Source organism: Portunus trituberculatus, chromosome 35 (assembly GCF_017591435.1).
Source record: "Portunus trituberculatus isolate SZX2019 chromosome 35, ASM1759143v1, whole genome shotgun sequence".
NCBI classification, from domain to species: domain Eukaryota; kingdom Metazoa; phylum Arthropoda; class Malacostraca; order Decapoda; family Portunidae; genus Portunus; species Portunus trituberculatus.
This window is the reverse complement of record NC_059289.1, coordinates 6492641-6512884: the sequence shown is the minus strand read 5'-3', so window position 1 is coordinate 6512884 and position 20244 is coordinate 6492641. Positions and strand designations below refer to the sequence as shown.

At 41.2% G+C, this 20244-nt stretch overlaps 1 protein-coding gene across 1 annotated transcript in view; it reads right to left on the bottom strand.

The window, feature by feature from the left end:
• Nucleotides 1–20244, bottom strand: part of LOC123513176 (very low-density lipoprotein receptor-like) — a 454065-nt gene that overhangs the window by 385225 nt on the left and 48596 nt on the right. The window contains exon 2 of the mRNA XM_045270126.1: nucleotides 5481–5603. Coding sequence (XP_045126061.1) covers nucleotides 5481–5603 — 123 coding nt within the window. The remainder of the gene's footprint in view (nucleotides 1–5480; nucleotides 5604–20244) is intronic.

Genomic DNA, 20244 nt, shown 5'->3' with positions numbered 1-20244 from the left:
GCCCTCTGTTTCACTTTTAGCCACCTCCTCTTTGTAAAGGTAGTGGTGGTGGTGGTGATGGTGGTAGTGGTTGGTATTATGATGTTATGTAGTTATAAGTAAACAAATATAGAGTCACAGTCTCTCTCTCTCTCTCTCTCTCTCTCTCTCTCTCTCTCTCTCTCTCTCTCTCACACACACACACACACACACACACACACACACATTCACACTTTCGCCAGTTGAATCACCACCTCTTCGTGTGAATGTTATCGGTGTTTGGGTCAAGCTGTGAAGCCTCGCCGCCCGCCAGTCCCCGAGCCATCAGGCCACGGAGAGCAGCCTTCCTGATAGTTACCTTCCGTCACAGTCATTATCGCAAGCTGGAATCGCCAAAGTGCCCAACCTGGTTCGGACGTGCGAGGTTGTCCATTGCTTTCTCAGATTTCAGTGTGTGTGTGTGTGTGTGTGTGTGTGTGTGTGTGTGTGTGTGTGTGTGTGTGTGTGTGTGTGTGTGTGTGTGTGTGTTAGTAACGAGTCCACTTAACAACCAACGAGATTTTCATACACGTGCAAGTTTAGTGAAATGGTATAAATATTGTGCGTGTAAGTGTGTGTGTGTGTGTGTGTGTGTGTGTGTGTGTGTGTGTGTGTGTGTGTGTGTGTGTGTGTGTGTGTGTGTGTGTGTGTGTGTGTGTGTGTGTGTGTGTGTGTGTGTGTGTGTGTGTGTGTGTGTGAAGCGAAAGAGGAGATTTTGTTGTTGCTCTAAATTTGCATGTATGAACAAGCAATAGCTAAACACAACACGACAAGTACAATTATTACCAATACACATAAAATAAACTACCTACATGAGTACCAACACCTGGATGAGCACGCACAAACAGGTAGCCAGGTGAACCGTGGAGGCTGTGGCGGCGGCACCTGCCCTCACCTACACCACGCCTCACGCCACGGGAAAACAAAAAAAACCCTACGTACTTTCCCCACAAAATATAACAAGGGTGAGGAGAAAAAGAGCGCCTATCATGTTCCATCTAGCTCAGCGTATGGATGGGGTATTGATAGTAACGAGGAGTATTGATAGTAACGATGGGTATTGATAGTAACGAGAAGTATTGCTGGCATCGATCACTTTGTTGCAACAGCCTCCGGAGTCCCGACAGTACACGGCCATCAACTGAAGTTCGATAATTACGCTACGCAGGTACGCCAGCTTTCCAGGCCATCACGCTGCGTATTGATCGTTTCACCACTCACCACCACGATCCCGCCTCGCACTTTATGTTACCCTCCCGCCACCACCACCGCAGCCGCCGCCGTTACAGCCGCCAGATGCACGCAATGTTTGGTTCTGCCTTGCAACATCATCTGACCAAACCAAACACAGTTCCTACTCTCTCCTGCTAACTCCTGCCAGCTCTTTTCCCCGAGAGGAACAGACAAAGGTTTCTCTCGTTTTCATGTCGACAACACTTCGACGGACACTGCAGGGAGTCTGGTGGTGGTGGTGGTGCTGGTGGTTGAAGGTATGTTCCTCTTTGCGTCGCGAAGTAAAGCCACTTCGAGTAAGGTGAGAACAAAGACACGCTAGAATTAAGTTAGGTTTTTAAGCAAGTTGATGGGACAAGTTCTTCTCTTCGTTTATGGCGCCTTCTTCAGCGTTCATGAGGTGCTTCTTTTGTGTGTGTGTGTGTGTGTGTGTGTGTGTGTGTGTGTGTGTGTGTGTGTGTGTGTGTGTGTGTGTGTGTGTGTGTGTGTGTGTGTGTGTGTGTGTTTGGGTGCGCCTTGTGGTCGTGAAAAAAGATATATCTTTATGGCGCTCTGTCGCTGCAATCTCAGTAGTATTGGCGTCGAGAGAGAGAGAGAGAGAGAGAGAGAGAGAGAGAGAGAGAGAGAGAGAGAGAGAGAGAGAGAGAGAGAGAGAGAGAGAGTGATTGGCTCATTACACGGCTCCCCTGACCAATCCAGAGCCTAAAGACGACCCAATGAACCAATCACTTCACCCATTAGTCCCAGCATTATTCCGCCTCAATTATCGGCCGGCTAATCCCTGCAGAAAACAAGGTGCGCCCAATCCTGCCACGGACGGGACTACACTGACAAAGGACCAGCTAAGGACGAGGCGCGGGGACGTGGGTGTGGCGTGGTAAAGGAGTAGGAAAGGAGTAAAGAGGAGTGATAGAGGTGAGAAATAGAAAAAAAAGATGAAAAATACGGTATATGTCATGTTTTTTTTGTTTTTTTTTTAGTTTTAACGTACACACACATACGTACGCACAAACACGTGACCTTTGTTGTTGTTTTTTTCTCTCTCTGCAAATAGTCGTATAAAAACTGCCACGTGGAAAACGGAAAGGCTACAAATTGAATAACAATAAAAACAAATGACATTCACTGCGTACTGTCCCTCACTCCACATCTCCTCCTCCTCCTCCTCCTCCTCCTCCTCCTCCACCACCTCTTTCTCCTCCTTCTTCCTCTTTTCTCCTACCTTTCCTCATCATCTCTCCTCCTTTATCTCCTCTCGCTGTCTCCTTTCTCTTAATTCTCCGTTCGCCTCTTCCTCTTCATCCCGCACATTTTATTCTTTTTTTGTCTCTTCCTGCGTCCCTCCTTTCTCTTCCTCTCTATCTCCTTACTCTTTGTCTCTCTCTCCTTTCTCTCTCTTATATTCTTGTTTTGCTGATTATCTCTCTCTCTCTCTCTCTCTCTCTCTCTCTCTCTCTCTCTCTCTTTCTCTTTCTTATATTCTTGTTTTGCTGGTTCTTTCTCTCTATTACTTCCTTTTTTCTGTCTAAAATCTCTCTCTCTCTCTCTCTCTCTCTCTCTCTCTCTCTCTCTCTCTCTCTCTCTCTCTCTCTCTCTTACCTTATACTTTCTCTCCAACACTCCTTTTCCCTCTTTCTCTCCATTTTCATATACATCTTCTTCCTTTCCATCCCCATCTTTCTCTCCTTCCTCTCTGCCTCTTCTCTCATTCCTCTCTTTCCCTCAATCCTTCAGTTTTCTTTCCCTCGTCTTTCCTCCTGTGTCGTCCTTACCAAACTTCTCTCATTCAGTCCTACACACTCTTGCCTTCATGTGGGCGTAAGAATTGCAGAAATGTCGTGCAGGAGAGTCACTCGTGGCCCCCAAAAAGAAGTCATTAATTCTTGCAAAAAGGCCATCACAGAAGAGGTAGAGGGAGCGCTATCTTAGTCCCCAATGCTCTTGCCTCGTGGTGTCGTGGGGGTAGTGGCGGTGGTGGTGGTGATTGGTAGTAGATCTCTCTCTCTCTCTCTCTCTCTCTCTCTCTCTCTCTCAAATTTGTGTCTTTTCTCACACGTGCACTCTCTTCTACACGTGCACTTGATGATTTGACATGTGCAACAGCTCCTCAAACGTGCACTCACTCCCTCCTTACACGTGCACTTACCTCCCTCCCCCACATCATCAAACAATCACACGAGCACTTCCGCCATTACACATGCCGGTCGAAAAAAGAAAAAATCAATCACACAGCATGTCAGGAACACTCGCCTCGCCAGCTCGTGTCTCGGCATTTCCATTAAAGCACAAATAAATCCACCGTGAGCGTTACCTACCGTTGCTCTCGAATGCGTAACAATTAGCACCACTGATTGGCTGACTTTTATCGATATTGTTTGGTGATTGGTGGAGATGTAGTCAGGTGTCCCCGAGGCTTCCAGATATTGGTTCTCTGAGGTATGGCTCACCTGCTCTGTCATCTGATTGCTACAAGGCCAGGTGCGTGTACAGGACAGGTGGGGAAACGTGCGCGAGGGGAAACAAAAGGACTCAGAGTGCGGAACGTGATGCAAAGGGGGAGAAAAAAAATAGGGAGACTGAAAAATAGTAAGGAAAAAGAAGCTCTCAAGGTTGAAGGAGAGGGAAGCGAGATAAACACGATCCTGGCTGAGAGTAAAAAAACACGGTAAGAAAGTTGGAAGCAAAGGGTAAACAGAGGATGGGTACGTGTATGGTACAGGAATTCTTTCAAGACTGATAAAAACACGAAGCGAAATAAATAACATGGCTGCCGAAAGAGACAAAATGTAAAGATTCCAAAAAATAATAATAAGCAAAAATGAAAATAGAAAGAGAAGCGAGATTGAAAATGTTTAGAAGTAATAAAACGTGAGACTAGAAAAGGAAAAAAAATATGAAGAAAAAAAGTACCATCGCTGCAGGAAAGAGACAAGACAGTGACGTGATGCTGAGTAGAACACGCGACATGAAAGCGATGCAGAGCTCTAAAAATGAAACTGAAGTACAAATTCGCAGCAAAACAGGTAAAAAAGTGAGTTACATGAAATACGAGTCGTGAAGAATGAGAGACTGGTAACATTAAAACCTCACGCGACGAAAAGAAATCTGAGCTAAAAATAAAGAATCAAACAGGAGATAAAACACACAAACCCACACACTAAATTAAAAAATGCCTTGAAGGAAAGACGAAAAGTATTAAAAACGTGAGAAATGAAATTGGTCCAACGCTAAAAATAAAAACAGGTTAAGAATTCTCAGCAAATAGAAAGAGAGAGAGAGAGAGAGAAAGGAACGAGGAAATCATGGAGCATATACGAAAAAAGATCATAAAAAGCAACAATATATACACAAGATCAAATTTATAAACAATGTGAAGAGAAAACAGCGAAACTATAATATGATAAAGGTCAAAAGACTAAAAGTTAACCCAATGATTGCTGTGACTTCTCAATCTTGATAAAAATAATTTGGTGCATCTTGAGAGTATGACTTACAAGGACACCAAGAACAAACCAGAGATAGACAGACCAGTTCAAATATATCACAGTCTCACCAGTTTAATATCCATTGGCAGAATCATCCAGCAACGAGAGTAAGAAGTGTCAAGCTTACAATCTGATGCAAATAGAATATAGAACTTAGGAACACATCACTGAGAAGTATAAAACAGACAGACCAGTTCAAATATATCACTAGTTTAATATCCATTGGCAGAATCATCCAGCAACAAGAGTAAGAGGTGTCAAGTTTGATCAAACAATCTGGTGCAAATAGACTATATAACTTAGGAACACGCCACTGAGAAGTATAAAACAGACCAAGAAGCTCAAAAACTTAAATACTACCATTTTTCTATCGAGAAATTCATCATAATTAAAAAAAAATAGCAAGCTTAAAAACAATCTGGTGTAAATGGTGCATGACTTGCCAACACACAACTCAGAATTCAAACTCAGCAATTCAGATATTTCAGCACCACCAGTTTTTGCATCGTGTCAGTAAAATCACCAAGTCCCAGATATAACTGATGAACCTAATAAGACATTCTGGTGACATGGTAAGACATCGCTGACAGTAAAAGACACACTGAACAGTTCAAAATCTTAGTACCATCAGATAAATTTACTTCATATCGGTGAAATCATGCACTCTAAGCGATAAGACACGTCAGAAAGTGAGAAAGTTAAAAGGACAGGTGAAGAATGCAGGTGTCGATGTCCCCAGCTTACCTTGGCACAAGTCGCGGTGTTCGTCAGACTTATCGCTGCAGTCAGCTACTGAGTCACAAAGCCACGTCTTAGGGATGCACTTCTCGCCGCCACCACACTCAAACGACTTCTCATCGCAGGGGCCTGAGGGAGGAGCACAGAGAAAGAGATATAAGTCTTGGGGGTAAGTTTGTAATGGAGACTGTGAATTGATGAGGACTACAACTAGAAAAATTGATGCAAGATACTGAAATGTTGGTTTATATTTAAAGAGCTGATTTGTATTTAAAGATTAAGGTTTTCAAGTAAGAGATCGAAGTTTTGGTGATAACTGTGAAGGTCATGGAGAGTTACGTTAGGAAATTAAACGAGATACAAAATGTAATTTAATAAAATTTTAATCCCCAAATAATTATCTAATAAAAGAAATAGGTTCTTTTGTTAAAAAGAAATGGTTTACGCATGTCAGATCTTCTTCAGTCATAAAAAGGGTGAGGAGATAATGATATTAAGGTTTATCACCCTTGATAATAAGTAACGGTGCACATAAAATACGAGTATGAGTGATTTAAGATGAAGCAAAATCCCACGTAACAAACAAAGCTGTAGTGAGCCGAGGCGACAAAACACTGCCTGATTATGTTGGATAATGAGACCCAGAATCGTGTCACCGGTCCTGGAAATGACAAGAGGAGTGCACGTGTTTCTCATTCCTCATTCCATTGGGATCTCAGTCTCCACTGAGGACTGGCCGCCACCTGACAAGAGGGACGTGTTAAGCCTTTGTCTCAGGGGAAGAAAAATGCAGCGATGTATTCATGTTTGGTCTGGTGCTGATATGTCTCCTTTATTTCGAGCTACCAAGCAAGTTACAAATATTAAACTTTTCAGCACTGGGACACATTTTTAGCTTGAGATTTGTGTACGAGTAGACCATTCTATTAACATTAAAAAGGGTCTATGGAAGTCAGAAGATTAATAGCTATTCTTCACTGTTAAAATCCCCAAAAGTTTCTGAAGCTGTATAAACTCATGAAATAGTAAGCAGAATGAATATGGATACGCGACATGGTAATGAAGGGGTTAAGTATCTTCCTGTATAAATGAATGGTAAAGTAAGGGATAAGCAGCTTAAATAGAGGGCGTTAGTTGCGTGCTAAAGGGAGGAAAGTTCAATCAGATTACGGAATAATACATTAGTTTACTTATATTTTTCTTTTATACGAATGGAAAAATTGACCAAGTATTACTATAAGAAAAAGTTTTGAGTGTTTAATAGAAGTAACTTAAGTGAGATGAAATAACTAGCTTGTAATTTCATTTTTTCTTCAAGCTAAGTACTATAAATAAACAAGAAAAAGTCAACTAAACATGCCATAATCCTCACACTTTGCATGGCTGGAGTAATGAGAGACATGAGTATATTTCTAAACCTGCCTCGATACTCTCCTCTCAGCAGTGTTCGAGTTTGCAGGATGGTGAAAAAAAAAAAAAACAGCACCAGTTTGAGGTCACGGCCAGAGAGGTTGAAAGTAATGAGAGAAGATAAATGAGGCGTTGCTGAGAGAGGGAGAAGGGACAAGAGCTGGGCAAAAAGTTAGGGGAGGTTAACTAATGGCAAGAAATAATAAGCTTTCCTGACGAGATAAATGGGGCCTGCCATAATGTGGAAAGCAACAAGGGTATATGTGTGCTAATGGATAAGAAGTAAAAGGAAACGTGAACTAATGGGAGAGAAAATACACAAAATGGGATGAAATAAAAGTTAAAACCGCGACAGGAATAATGACCTTTGAGATAACGTGGACAGCAACAAGAACATACGTAGCTAATGGATAAGAAGTAAGAGGAAATGTGAACTAATGGGCAAGAGAGAGAAAGGTAACAAGACTCGGAAATAAGTGAGTGAGAAATACCTTGTAACTAATGGAAAATACGAATAATGGACCATTCCAGCTAATGGGTGAAGGGAAGGGGCCAGGCTGGGGTTATAGAAAGTGGCACAGGAAACACAGGGTGGCGGTATACGTGGTAGAGGACAGGGGTTTAAAATAGTGGAGGTAAGGGGAGCTGGTGGAAAAGGCAGGGTTGGAAGGGGTCATGAGGAAGATAATGGCTCGGTGAGGGCAGGGAAAGGAGATGGTGATGACGATGATGATATAGTGAGAGGGGAAAAAAGAGGGTTACAGAGAGAGAGAGAGAGAGAGAGAGAGAGAGAGAGAGAGAGACATTGAAGAACCCACATACAGATTAAACTTGCCCTTGCACAACAGAAAATTAACTTGAAGGTTCATCCGCAGACAATCAAGGAAAACGAAGAAATAAAAAACGAGAGAAAAAGAAAACAAAACAACCGACCCCCAAAAAAAAAAAAATAGAAATAAAAGTCAGCACAGAATAAATCAAATATACAAAAAAATAATGATTCCAATACATACCCATTCTCTTTCATTAACCCTTTTTTTATACCATGTGGGCTTTTCACGGGAATTTCTGGGCTAAAGGGGATACTTTTTAGGGTACCTCCTATCTTAAAGCCCACCCGCTAGGAAACCCTTGCCCCGAGTGAGGAAGCCCAACCTACACTCGGACCGTGGACAGGATTCGAACCCGTGCGCTTGGAGACATCTAGGATCCCAAAGCACGCATGGTTCCACTCATTAGTACAGATTCCAACAGTAAATAAAGAGAACCATTTGGAGAAAGAAGAAAGAAAAGAGAAAGAGAGAATAGAGAAAATTAAGAAAGAGAGATTAAAGAGAAGACAAAGGGAATGACTGACAGGGGAAGAAAAAGAGAGACGAAGATGTAAGAGAAGAGTGAGATAAAGATAAAGACAGAATAAATGGAGAAGAGATAGAGATGGAAAGTAACAGGAGGCGTAAGAAGATAACAGACAGAGAAAAGAAGGAGAAGGAAGAAGAGAGAAAAGAGAGGAGATAATGAGGATAGGAGAAGAGATTGAAGAGAAGAAGAGAAAAGGTTGAATGTGAAAAGAGAGAAGGAATGGAGGAAGATGTTGGAAAAGAAGGGAAGGGGAGTAAGGATGAAGAAAAGGGGAGAGGAGAAATACAAGAGTGAAGAAGCAAAGAAAGAAGATATAAGGAAGGAAAATGTTAAGAAAGGAGAGGAAAGGATAGATAGGACACGAGAGGAAAGAAAGAGAAAAAATAAAAAGATGAAATGGAGAGGGAAGGAGAGGAAGGAACAGGAAGAGGGAGAGGAGAGAGAAGTGGGATGTGAAAGGAGAGAAAGAGCAGGAAGAGAGCCATGAGTGTTTCCAAACCACATTTGTCCATTTTGAGACCAGGATATAAATAACAATAGCTTTCTGCTTCTTTCCATCAGAGCGAGAGAGAGAGAGAGAGAGAGAGAGAGAGAGAGAGAGAGAGAGAGAGACAGAAACAGAAAGTTATGTTTTGTTTTAGGATGAGTGAATTTCGCCCACGTCAATCTCTCTCTCTCTCTCTCTCTCTCTCTCTCTCTCTCTCTCTCTCTCTCTCTCTCTCTCTCTCTCTCTCTCTCTCTCTCCGTACCCTTCCTGATGATGATAGTGGTGAACAGTAGCAACAACAACAACAATCATATCACTACCACCATCATCACCATTTGGAAGTAACACTAATAGTTTTGCTTTTTTTCACAAAGAAACTCCAGTTGTTACATTATGCAGCAATCTGTTGGACGCACACTAGTACCCTGGTCGTAATACAATGGTAATTTTGCAACACTGTGGTACTTCACCTGTAACGCCGCTAACGTGGCTGCAACATTGCGGAAACTCACTAAAAGGCAACTGGAAAATGGCGTAGTGCTTCCAGAATTCCTTTTAAAATTCCATGCTATGTGTGATGTGGCGGAAAGTCGAGAGTCCTGCTGCTGGAAAATTATAAAGACTGTGTGTGTGGGATCAGTAGTTGTAATTAGAGTTTTCTTTTTTCCTGTATTTCTAAATTTGCCACGAGCAGAATAGAATAACATTTAGAGTGGAATGGATGCACAAGGATTACGACTCGACACAAACATGTCGACCTGTTTTTCGTTTTTCTCTCTCTCATTCCTAACAGACCTTTAAATCATTCCACCTTTTTCTTTCTGTCATTCTTTCTTTCCCGATGACATGAACTGGAATGATATTGTCCATATTTTTTTCAACATGATAATCAAACCCTCTCAATAGTCATTAACACAATCAAATCCACTAGCTACACAATTATCAACCTTATACTGTACTTCCGGTCTTAACACTTTTCCTGCGACCTGGTATGATCTTTCCCTAAGATTTAACCATTTTGAGGCTTTTCTTGTTGTTTCAGTTATTTCAGAACATTACACCGGCCGAAAAAATAACTAGACACATTACTTTTATTCCCTGCGCTGTGAGTTGTTTATTTCATACCAAAGTGAAGTCTCAACACATCTTACAAACCATTCTATTTATTTTCTTCTCTCACAAACAGGAAGGTAAATAAAATCAGATACTTTTACAACACGATAATCAAATCATGGCCCAAACACGACCAAACCTCCATAACATCACAAGCAACAGTCATTACTTAACAAGCGAAAAAAAAAAAAAAACGTAAATCATATCAGGTGGTTTTGCAATACGATAATCAAATTACAACCCAAACACAACCAAGCCTCATTAAAACCACACACAACAGCCATTAACTTCACAAACAAAACGAAATAAAAACAGATCAACAAATATACACAATTAACATTAACATTTTCAATCGCACCTTTGCAAAACAACAATGCACCAAATCCTTCACCATATATTCACAAAACTATTCGAATCCTAAACCAACATTTCCACTCCCTTATACTTTAACGGGTGCAACTTTGGAGAATCGCAACACACATCACTTGCATATCGAAAACCGTAACAGCTTTGCCTGAAGACCCCCCGACCCCTGGAAAGGATGGGGACAGCTGGACAGGGGAGGCACGGAACAGAAAGGTGGACAGTGAAAGGATGACAGGTGCATGACAGGCGAAAATAGATTGGGACGGCAGAATAAAAAGACAGAAACAGTTGAAAAGGATGAGAAAGAGTAACGGAAAGGATTAGACAGGAGAAAATGGTGAAATAGAGAGAAGAGGAAAAGAGAGAGGAAAAAAGGTGAATGATAAAAAAAAAAAGAATAGTTGGAAATAAAGAGAAAGAGGAACGGGAAAGATTAGACAAACAAGGAAGGAGAAAACAGTGAGCGATAGAGGAACAGTGGAACGCAATAGGATACAAGAAAAAGTACAGGATAAAACAGTTGGAAAATAAGGCAACGAAAAACGAGAAAGACGAGACGAACAGGATAAAAAGAGGAAATGGGACGAAAGAGCGAGAGAAAGACGAACGGCGAAAACACGACAGAAGAAAAATACAATAGAATTAGGATGAGAGAGAGAGAGAGAGAGAGAGAGAGAGAGAGAGAGAGAGAGAGAGAGAGAGAGAGAGAGAGAGAGAGAGAGAGAGAGAGAGAGAGAGAGAGAGAGAGAGAGAGAGAGAGAGAGAGAGAGAGAGAGAGAGAGAGATAACAAGAAGAGGAAACAGGAGCAAACAGACGAAGAGAGGATTAGAACACACGAAAATATAACTAAAATAAAAACAAGAATAAAGAAACAAAGAAGTAACAGCTACATAAACACAACAAAACAATAACATTACAAAAAACACGGAAATGAAACCAAAGTAACACATGAGCAGGCAAACACCAACGCAGGACACGACAGGAGAGAAGATAGAGAACAGCAGGACACAAGAGCACTACAGGCCTATAAACAGAGAAATGTAGGACAGCAGGACAGCAGGACAGCAGGACAGCCCAACATAAGGTCAGAGGGAGGCGATGAGGGGAGGGGAGGGAGGAGCGAGGGTGGGTAAAGGAGGGAAAGTGACAGAGAGGGGAAAAAGTGTAAAAAATTCAACAATCCTGCCAAAAGAGAAATGTGGGAACTCTCGCCTCGTGCTAAAGTTTATACTGCTCACCATACCTAGACGGAAACGCTTCGCAAATATACCATAGAGCCATAATGTGCACTCTTGTCCTACCATACACCCATATACTGTACGTAACCTGACCTTAAATTTTGACAGAGATAGAAATGTGTAAGGGTATACTATCGTGTATTGACACACACACACACACACACACACACACACACACACACACACACACACACTGACAAACAAACATATAACAAATAGAGGAAAAAAATGTAGTGATGCTGAATTGTCCTAGAAAAATATAAAGCATGAAAGAAAGATAGGAAAAAAGGAGAAAAAAATAAAGAAGGAAAGAAAGAAACACTCCACCACAGCCCACACCACACCCTTGCCTACCTACACACACACACACACACACACACACACACACAGGAGGAAGAGGAGGAGGTATAATTTCTAAAGCCCAGGCGCCATTCCCTTCCTCCGCCAGAATACCAAGAGTGAATTACCGCCGCGGCAAGGGGGAGGCGGGCGGGCGGACACCTTCCACCTCTTCCACTCCTTCCATCTCTTCCACCCCTTCTACTTCTTCCACTCCTACTGAAGATGGGAAGCTTTGTCTTATTCTCTCTTCTCATTCTTTTTTTCTCTTATCATTCCTCCATCTCCCGACGCGCAGTATTCATTACCAGTACATTCCACGCTGTCTTCTCCTTTGTCTCATTTTTTTTACCTTCTTATGGAGCTCCGATATAATAATGGCTTTGTTTTCGTCCATTTTCTATTTCATTTTCTTGTATGTATTTTTTTTTTTTTTTTTGGGGGAAAGGAAATGATTCAATGTTTATTATTGTATTTTTTCTTCGGGTTTTCTGTCTTATTTTTCTTTCACATTGTATTTGTAACCTCGTATTATAGTCCTCTTGCTCTTCTTGTATTTTCACTCTCTTGCTTTTGTTATATTTCCATCCTTCTGCTTTTGCTGTACTTCCATCGTCCTGTTTCTATTGTATTGTATCTTTCTCCTTTGCTGTGTTGTATCCTCCTGTTTTTGCTGTATTTGCTGCCTTTGTTTTGTTTGTATCTTCTTACTTTCTGTTGTATTTTCATCCTCTCAGTGCTATTGCAAAGTTAAAGGCTGGCATTTCTTTTCATTTTTTTCTTTAAACTTCAAAACTTTTTTCCGACGTCAGTTTTCATTTATCTAAACTCCTATTTCAATTTCTGTTGGTGTTTTTATTGTGTGTGTGTGTGTGTGTGTGTGTGTGTGTGTGTGTGTGTGTGTGTGTGTGTGTGTGTGTGTGTGTGTGTGTGTGTGTGTTATTAATTTTTTTTTCCTTCCACCTTTTTCACTCAGTTACTGTTAAATGATTTTATTCGCTGTCAGCAATTTCACTCTTTATAATTCCATCTATTTCTCATACCAATGAATAACCACTAAGAGAACAAAAATCTTTGAAAATAATGGAAAAAAACACCATAAAAAAGAAAAAATGGTATATCAAAAAACAAAATGCAATGAATAAATACAATAATACTAAAAAAAAAAAACTCAGAGTGGAACCATTTTTTTACTCACAACCTTTCCTCCACTATTTTTTCTTTCCTCTCCTCTCGTTTTTTTTTTTTCTTTTTATTTACATTTTTTCAGCATCTATTTTACGTAAGTTCCTCGGCGTTCTAGTTTGTGACGCGGAACAATTCTCGCGCGGAGGAATATTGCCTGCGGGTGTGTGGAGGCAATAACGTTCCTCAGGCGGCGGAAGTCTTGGGCGAAGCAACTTGGGAATTTGATACTTGTTGAGAATAACCCACAAGTCCTTTCGTCTTCCTCTTCCTCTTCGTCTTCGTCCTCATCCTCGTCTGCCTCTCCTGCGCAGCTCGACGTGTCTGATACTGCTGCTGTTGTTTGCTTTTGTTACTCTTGTTGTTATTGCTTTTTGTTGTTTGTTTTGTTGTTGGTGGTGGTGGTGGTTGTTTTGTTACTGTTTTCCTGCTGGTCTTCTTCCTTTTCCTTCTTTTCTTTCTCCTCATCTTTAACCTTCTTTTCTTCCTCTTTCTCTTCTTTTAGTGCGATATGACCATGATCTTGTGGTACCTATCCTTTTCTACTTCAATCAATCAATCTATCTATCTACTTTATCTCCTTTCTTTTCATATTTATACTCATCGCCCACGTCTTCCCCCTCTTCCTCTTCCTCCTCCTCCTCCTCCTCCTCCTCCTCCTCACTCCAGATTTAAAACACTTTTCCAACAGATGCGTAATATTGAGAGAGAGAGAGAGAGAGAGAGAGAGAGAGAGAGAGAGAGAGAGAGAGATTCGTATTAAGCGTTCACTCCTGATTAATTAAATACAAAGCTTGATAAATTCACACGCTGGAGCACCTCGCAGCTTATGAATCAAGATTTATGCACCTAAAAACCACACGCTCTCAGAACCACAAGCGAACCCGACTAGTATTTTTCCGCCCCCCATTCTCCTCATCCATTCAAATTTTAATTTTTTTTTCTTTCCTTTGATAGGATAGCAAGGTTTCACGAGAAAACTATGTCAGATGATCTATTTTTATGCGTGTGTGTGTGTGTGTGTGTGTGTGTGTGTGTGTGTGTGTGTGTGTGTGTGTGTGTGTGTAGGAGGTGCTCTATAATAACTGCTATTTCTCCGAATCTCCATCTACTTCATTCTCTCTCTCTCTCTCTCTCTCTCTCTCTCTCTCTCTCTCTCTCTCTCTCTCAACGTACCCTAAAACTCTCTTTTATTAAGAATCGGAGACATTCTTCATCACTTCACACACACACACACACACACACACACACACACACACACACACACACACACACACACACACCGGTAGCTCAGCGCTGGCTTCACTAGCCAGAGGACCGGGTTTCGATTACCCGGCGGGGTGGAGATATTTGGGTGTGTCTCCTTTCACGTGTAGCCCCTGTTCACCTAGCAGTGAGTAGGTACGGGATGTAAATCGAGTTGTGACCTTGTTGTCCCGGTGTGTGGTGTGTGCCTGGTCTCAGGCCTATCCGAAGATCGGAAATAATGAGCTCTGAGCTCGTTCCGTAGGATAACGTCTGGCTGTCTCATCAGAGACTGCAGCAGATCAAACAGATCAAACACCGCGTAGCGTAGTGGTTAGCACGCTCGACTCACAATCGAGAAGGCCGGGTTCGAGTCCCGGCGCGGCGAGGCAAATGTGCAAGCCTCTTAATGTGTAGCTCCTGTTCACCTAGCAGTAAATAGGTACGGGATGTAACTCGAGGGGTTGTGGCCTCGCTTTCCCGGTGTGTGGAGTGTGTTGTGGTCTTAGTCCTACCCGAAGATCAGTCTAAGAGCTCTGAGCTCGCTCCGTAATGGGGAAGACTGGCTGGGTGACCAGCAGACGACCGAGGTGAGGTGAATTACACACACACACACACACACACACACACACACACACACACACACACACACGAGGCAACAAATACATGATAGTTCCTCCTATTTTCCTCCGTTTTCTATGATGTCCTCTTGGCAGTCTTGTGTGAGTAAACTTGCAAGGAAGAGTTAAAAGTGTTCTGAGGGGCGGAAAAAAATAATTATACTAAGGCGTACCCGTAATTTCTTTCCCTTCTTTTCTCCATCACTTAACTCTTTGCCTCTTGATGGACGCCGCGGGAAGGTGATGGGATGGTGGCAGGGAGCGAGGAAAGGAGGAGGAGGAGGAGAAGGAGGAGGAGGAGGAGGAGGAGAATGAATGAGTAAAGGAGATGAAGAGAAAGAAAAAGATGGATGAGTGAGATAAGATGTGGTGGGGAAAAATGAGCAAGGGTGAAGAGTATCTCTCTCTCTCTCTCTCTCTCTCTCTCTCTCTCTCTCTCTCTCTCTCTCTCTCCTTCCTGATCCTGTTTTTCACTGTTCTTTGTCTTCAGTCTTTCTGCGTCAAATAATCAAATTAATTCTGAAACTGATGACTAGTTTCTTATCTTTCCTCCCTCCCTCCCTCCCTCCTCTTCCTCCTCCTCTATCGTGATATTCTCCCTCCTCGTAATCCTCTCTCCTCCCCTTGGCTTTCGTTTCCTCTCCACCCTCCTATGTCACTTCCTCACTCATCCCCTCCCCCTTTCTTAGTCTCCCCTCTCACTCTCTCCCCTCTCTCTCACTCTCCTCCCCTCTCCCTCGTAGGAAAAAGTGGGGTGACTTCGTTGCTCCAAAACCCACGCTCTATTCATTTTTATTTGGAATATTTTGGTTCTTTCTTCTCCTTTTTTCTTAAACTTTTATTTTCTTCAATTCGTTCTTATTTCCTTCTTGTACTGATTTTTCTCTCCAATTCCTTCGTTAACTCACTTTTTTCTTCCTGTTTATCTTCTCTCTGTTCTTATTTGGTATATTTTGGTTCTTTCCTCTCCTTTTTTCTCCCTCTTTTATTTTCTCCTTCAATTCGTTCCTATTTTCTTCCTCTAGTGTTTTTTTTCCTTCAATTCCTTCGTTAACTATTTTTTTTTCTATTTTATCTTCTCTCTATTTTTATTTGGGATATTTTGGTTCTTTCCTCTCCTTTTTTTTTAGTTTCTTCAATTCGTTCCTATTTTCTTCCTCGTTCTGTTTTTTTTCCGATTAAATCCTTCGTTAACTCACTTTTTTTCCTGTTTTATCTTCTCTCTGTTTTATTTGGGGTATTTTGGTTTTCCTATCTCTTTTTGTAGTTTTTTTCTTTTCCCCTTTAATTCGTTCCCATCTTCCCACTATTCCTGGTTCTACTTTTTCTTAAACTCAATTTTCCCTGTTTTTTTCTCTCTTTCTATTATTTTTTGTGTCCTTTTTTTCCAGTTCGTAATTTGATCGTAAAGGGAGTTAAGAATGTGACATAGACATCAAACAAGTATGTAGGTGTAGATGTATTGGCTTCATGCAACTTTCATCCTTATGTTCTAGCACTCAAGTGGGCCCTTTTTTTAAATATTTTGTTGTCCTTAGCTGGTTTCCCTCCTGCATAAAAAACAAAAACGTGGAAAATATGAAGAACATTACATAAAAAAAACACACAAGAAAAATCACAACTATGAGAGAAAAATACGAAAAATGTGAGAATATTGACATGCAGACTAGAAAAATGTTTGTCTATATTGAGGGAAAAAATAGAGGAGAGAAAAATTATATTCAAAAGACTCAGAAACATGTATAAACTTTATCATGAATGTATGTACGGTACATTAATCAATACATTTGTTTTCTTCGCCAATATAGTCAATATTATCTATACTTTAATAGATTCAAATTAATCATAGCCCTTTTTTTTCACCTAATCACTCTTTAATATTATCAAAGTTGTATTAAGCCTGTCTTTTAATTTCAATATTTACTACAATTAGACAATAATCATAACCCTTTCTTTCTGAATTTGCCCCTCAGTTACACCCAATATTAAACTTGGTCACGGCGCATTAATCATTATACCAGTTCTCATCGTTACTGCCTTCACTATCCAACGTATTTCAATTACTCAGAATCAATCATAACAGTTTTTTTTTTCTGATCATTTTTCAATAATCCTTTAGAGTTGCATTCAGTATTTCTCTTAATTTCAACCTTCATCACATTCAATCACATTTTTCATACCTTCTGAACTTATTTTAGTATTTTTCTTTAAAATAAGCTATTGTATTTAGAGCGTCATTTATTTTCAACCTTTACTACATTTGATCAAATTGGCTTGAACTTAAATATCTCTAAGAGTCGCATTCATCTATCTATATCCGCATCTCTTTTTTTAATAATGGTTCAAAATAGCTAAATTCAATTGTATCATCGGATTTTAAGCCTTTAATTATTGTCAAACACATTACTGTATATACTATGTTTGTAATTTTTTTCCCTCATCTTACACTGATATTGAGTATTCCATCTAATTCATCATTTTTTTTACATTGTTATATATTTCATTCCTCATCATTCGCATCTATTTTTGTACATCTTTACTTATCTTCCCGTTAGGGCAAACACATTACTGTATATTCTGTGTTTATAATCTATTTCCCTTATCTTACACTGATATCGAGCATTCCATCAACGTAATTCATATATTTTTTTACATTACTATATTTTTTTCATTCCTCATAATTCCCATCTATTTTGGTACATCATTTCTTACCTTTCCATTCCTTTTTTCTATTTTCTTTAAATTTTTTCAAACCTTCTAGCATTTTTTCTAGATCCTTTCGTTTGTTTTTCTACCTGTTTGTATCCGTTCCCTGTTTTCCTTTTAATTCCAGTATCATTCTTTTCTTCTATCTGTTCCCTTGCAATATATTCTCATATCTCGTACCTTTATTCTTGTCTATTTATTCGTACCAGTCTTTCACCAATCACTCAGGTAACAAACCCCGCAAACTGAAGAGTCATTTGGTGTCACTCGTGTTTATTTGCAACACAACGACACGGACAGCAGGATTTCCAGCGCCCCATTGCACAGCTTGTACGTTGCACTGCCTTCATTTACCGTGTCATTTACCTTTAACTCTCTTCAAATACCCTCTCTCTCTCTCTCTCTCTCTCTCTCTCTCTCTCTCTCTCTCTCTCTCTCTCTCTCTCTCTCTGCCAAAAATGCAAATGAAAAAAAGAAAAGAGAAAAAAAAAGAAAAGACTTGAAAACGACAATAAAAAAATGAAACTGACAGTCACAGGAATGCAACAGGAGGAGGAGGAGGAGGAGGAGGAGGAGGAGGAAGGAGGAAGGAGGAGGAGGAAAAGAAGGACGAGAGGAGAGGTTTTGAATAGGATAGAAGGATGACGGGAGAGAGAGAGAGAGAGAGAGAGAGAGAGAGAGAGAGAGAGAGAGAGAGAGAGAGAGAGAGAGAGAGAGAGAGAGAGAGAGAGAGAGAGAGAGAGAGAGAGAGAGAGAGAGAGAGAGAGAGAGAGAGAGAGAGACAGAGAGAGAGAGAGACAGACAGAGACAGAGACACAGACAAAAAAACAGACAGACAGACAGACAGACGGACAGAAGGGATGAAAAAGGAGATAGAAGGAGAGGGACGTGGAAAAAATGGAGATAGGGAGAGGAAAGAAGAGAGAGAGAGAGAGAGAGAGAGAGAGAGAGAGAGAGAGAGAGAGAGAGAGAGAGAGAGAGAGAGAGAGAGAGAGAGAGAGAGAGAGAGAGAGAGAGAGAGAGAGAGAGAGAGAGAGAGAGATGGTGAACTTGAGTCAAACACCCACTGGGAACAGCAAGACTCCTCTGAAAAGTTAATGGTTGGATGAAAACTTTAGAGGGGAAAAACACATCTCACAGGTTTCAGGGGGAGGAGGAGGAGGAGGAGGAGGAGGAGGAGGAGGAGGAGGAGGAGGAGGAGGAGGAGGAGGAGGTCAAAGGTAAAGTGAAGAAGAGGTGTTGAGGCAAGAAAATGAAGGTAAAAAAAAGAAAAATCAGACTCGGTAAATTCTCGCTTTTCCTTTATAAATGCTCCGCCAGATTTACTTTTCGCTTTCCTCTTCTTTTCTCTTCCATTTTTATGTGTACATAATTCTTAGTCTTGTCTTTTTCTTCATTTCAACATTATATCCTCGTCTTTCCATTTCTTCCCATGCAATTCAAGTTTCTCCCTTCAACTTACTGATCTCAACTCCCATGTAAGTGAAACCCTTCCACGTATATTCTATCCCTCCTCCTCCTCCTCCTACTCCTCCTATTCCTCCTCTTCCTCCTCCTCATCCTACCACTTTTCCTCTTCTAAATTACATCAAATATTCAAAGGATCTCATTTCCAGATTATTTTTCAGTCGATCAGTCAAATTTAACAAGTACAGATAATCGTTTACGGCAATTGCTGGAAGGTTATCCTCAAACAAACCTCAAACACATCTTTTTCATAATCGGATCACTAACTTCTGGAATCCTCAAACTTCTAATATTGTTAGGATTGTAATGGCTGTGTTTTCATTCTCATTTTCATTGTTCTTTCTCTTTCTGTCTCTCTCTCTCTCTCTCTCTCTCTCTCTCTCTCTCTCTCTCTCTCTCTCTCTCTCTCTCTCTCTCTCTCTCTCTCTCTCTCCCTCACATCAGCATTAATATCGCTCAATCTGATACAACAAGCCGAGGAGGAGGAGGAGGAAAAGGAGGAGGAGGAGGAGGAGGAGGAGGAGGAGGAGGAGAAGGAGAAGGAGAAGGAGGAGGAGGAGGAGGAGGAGGAGGAGAGGAGGAGAAGAGGAGGAGGAGAAGGATGAATAAGGGTGATGTATTGCATTTCCAAGATCATATATCATCCTCCCTCCACTCCTCTCCTCCTCCTCCTCCTCCTCCTCCTCCTCCTCCTCCTCAATCTCCTCCTACTCCTCCTACTCCTCCTCCTCCTCCTCCTCCTCCTTGCTTTGCCGCCTCATTAGCGCCGCGAGACTTGCCACTGAGCGACAGGTTAATCGGTCCCCGCCATGATCGGCTCACCTAAGGGAAGGAATCACGGCAAATAATACAGCGCGTATTTGTATTAACGTGCGAGGCGTCAGGAAGGCAGCGGTGAGGTGATTGGCTGAATGACTGACAGGTGTTCCCGCCACGTCAAGGTGATGCTGGGGAAGAAATTGTAGGTGATAGGAGTGGTAATAGTGGTGGTGACAGTGGTGGTGGTGGTGGTGCTGGTGTGTGGTGAGTTTAGTTGTGGTTAAGTGGGTAAGTGGCAGTGTAAAGTGGAGGTGTTAAGGCAAGGTGTAACTTAGAGAAACTTAAAAATATTGTCTAGAAATGGGAAAAAAGGAAGGGAAAACAGCAAGAAGCCCAAAAAGATCGAAACATGGCGGAACGTGTATAAAAGAAAGAAAGAAAAAGAAAAGAAGAAAAACAAAAACAAAAACAG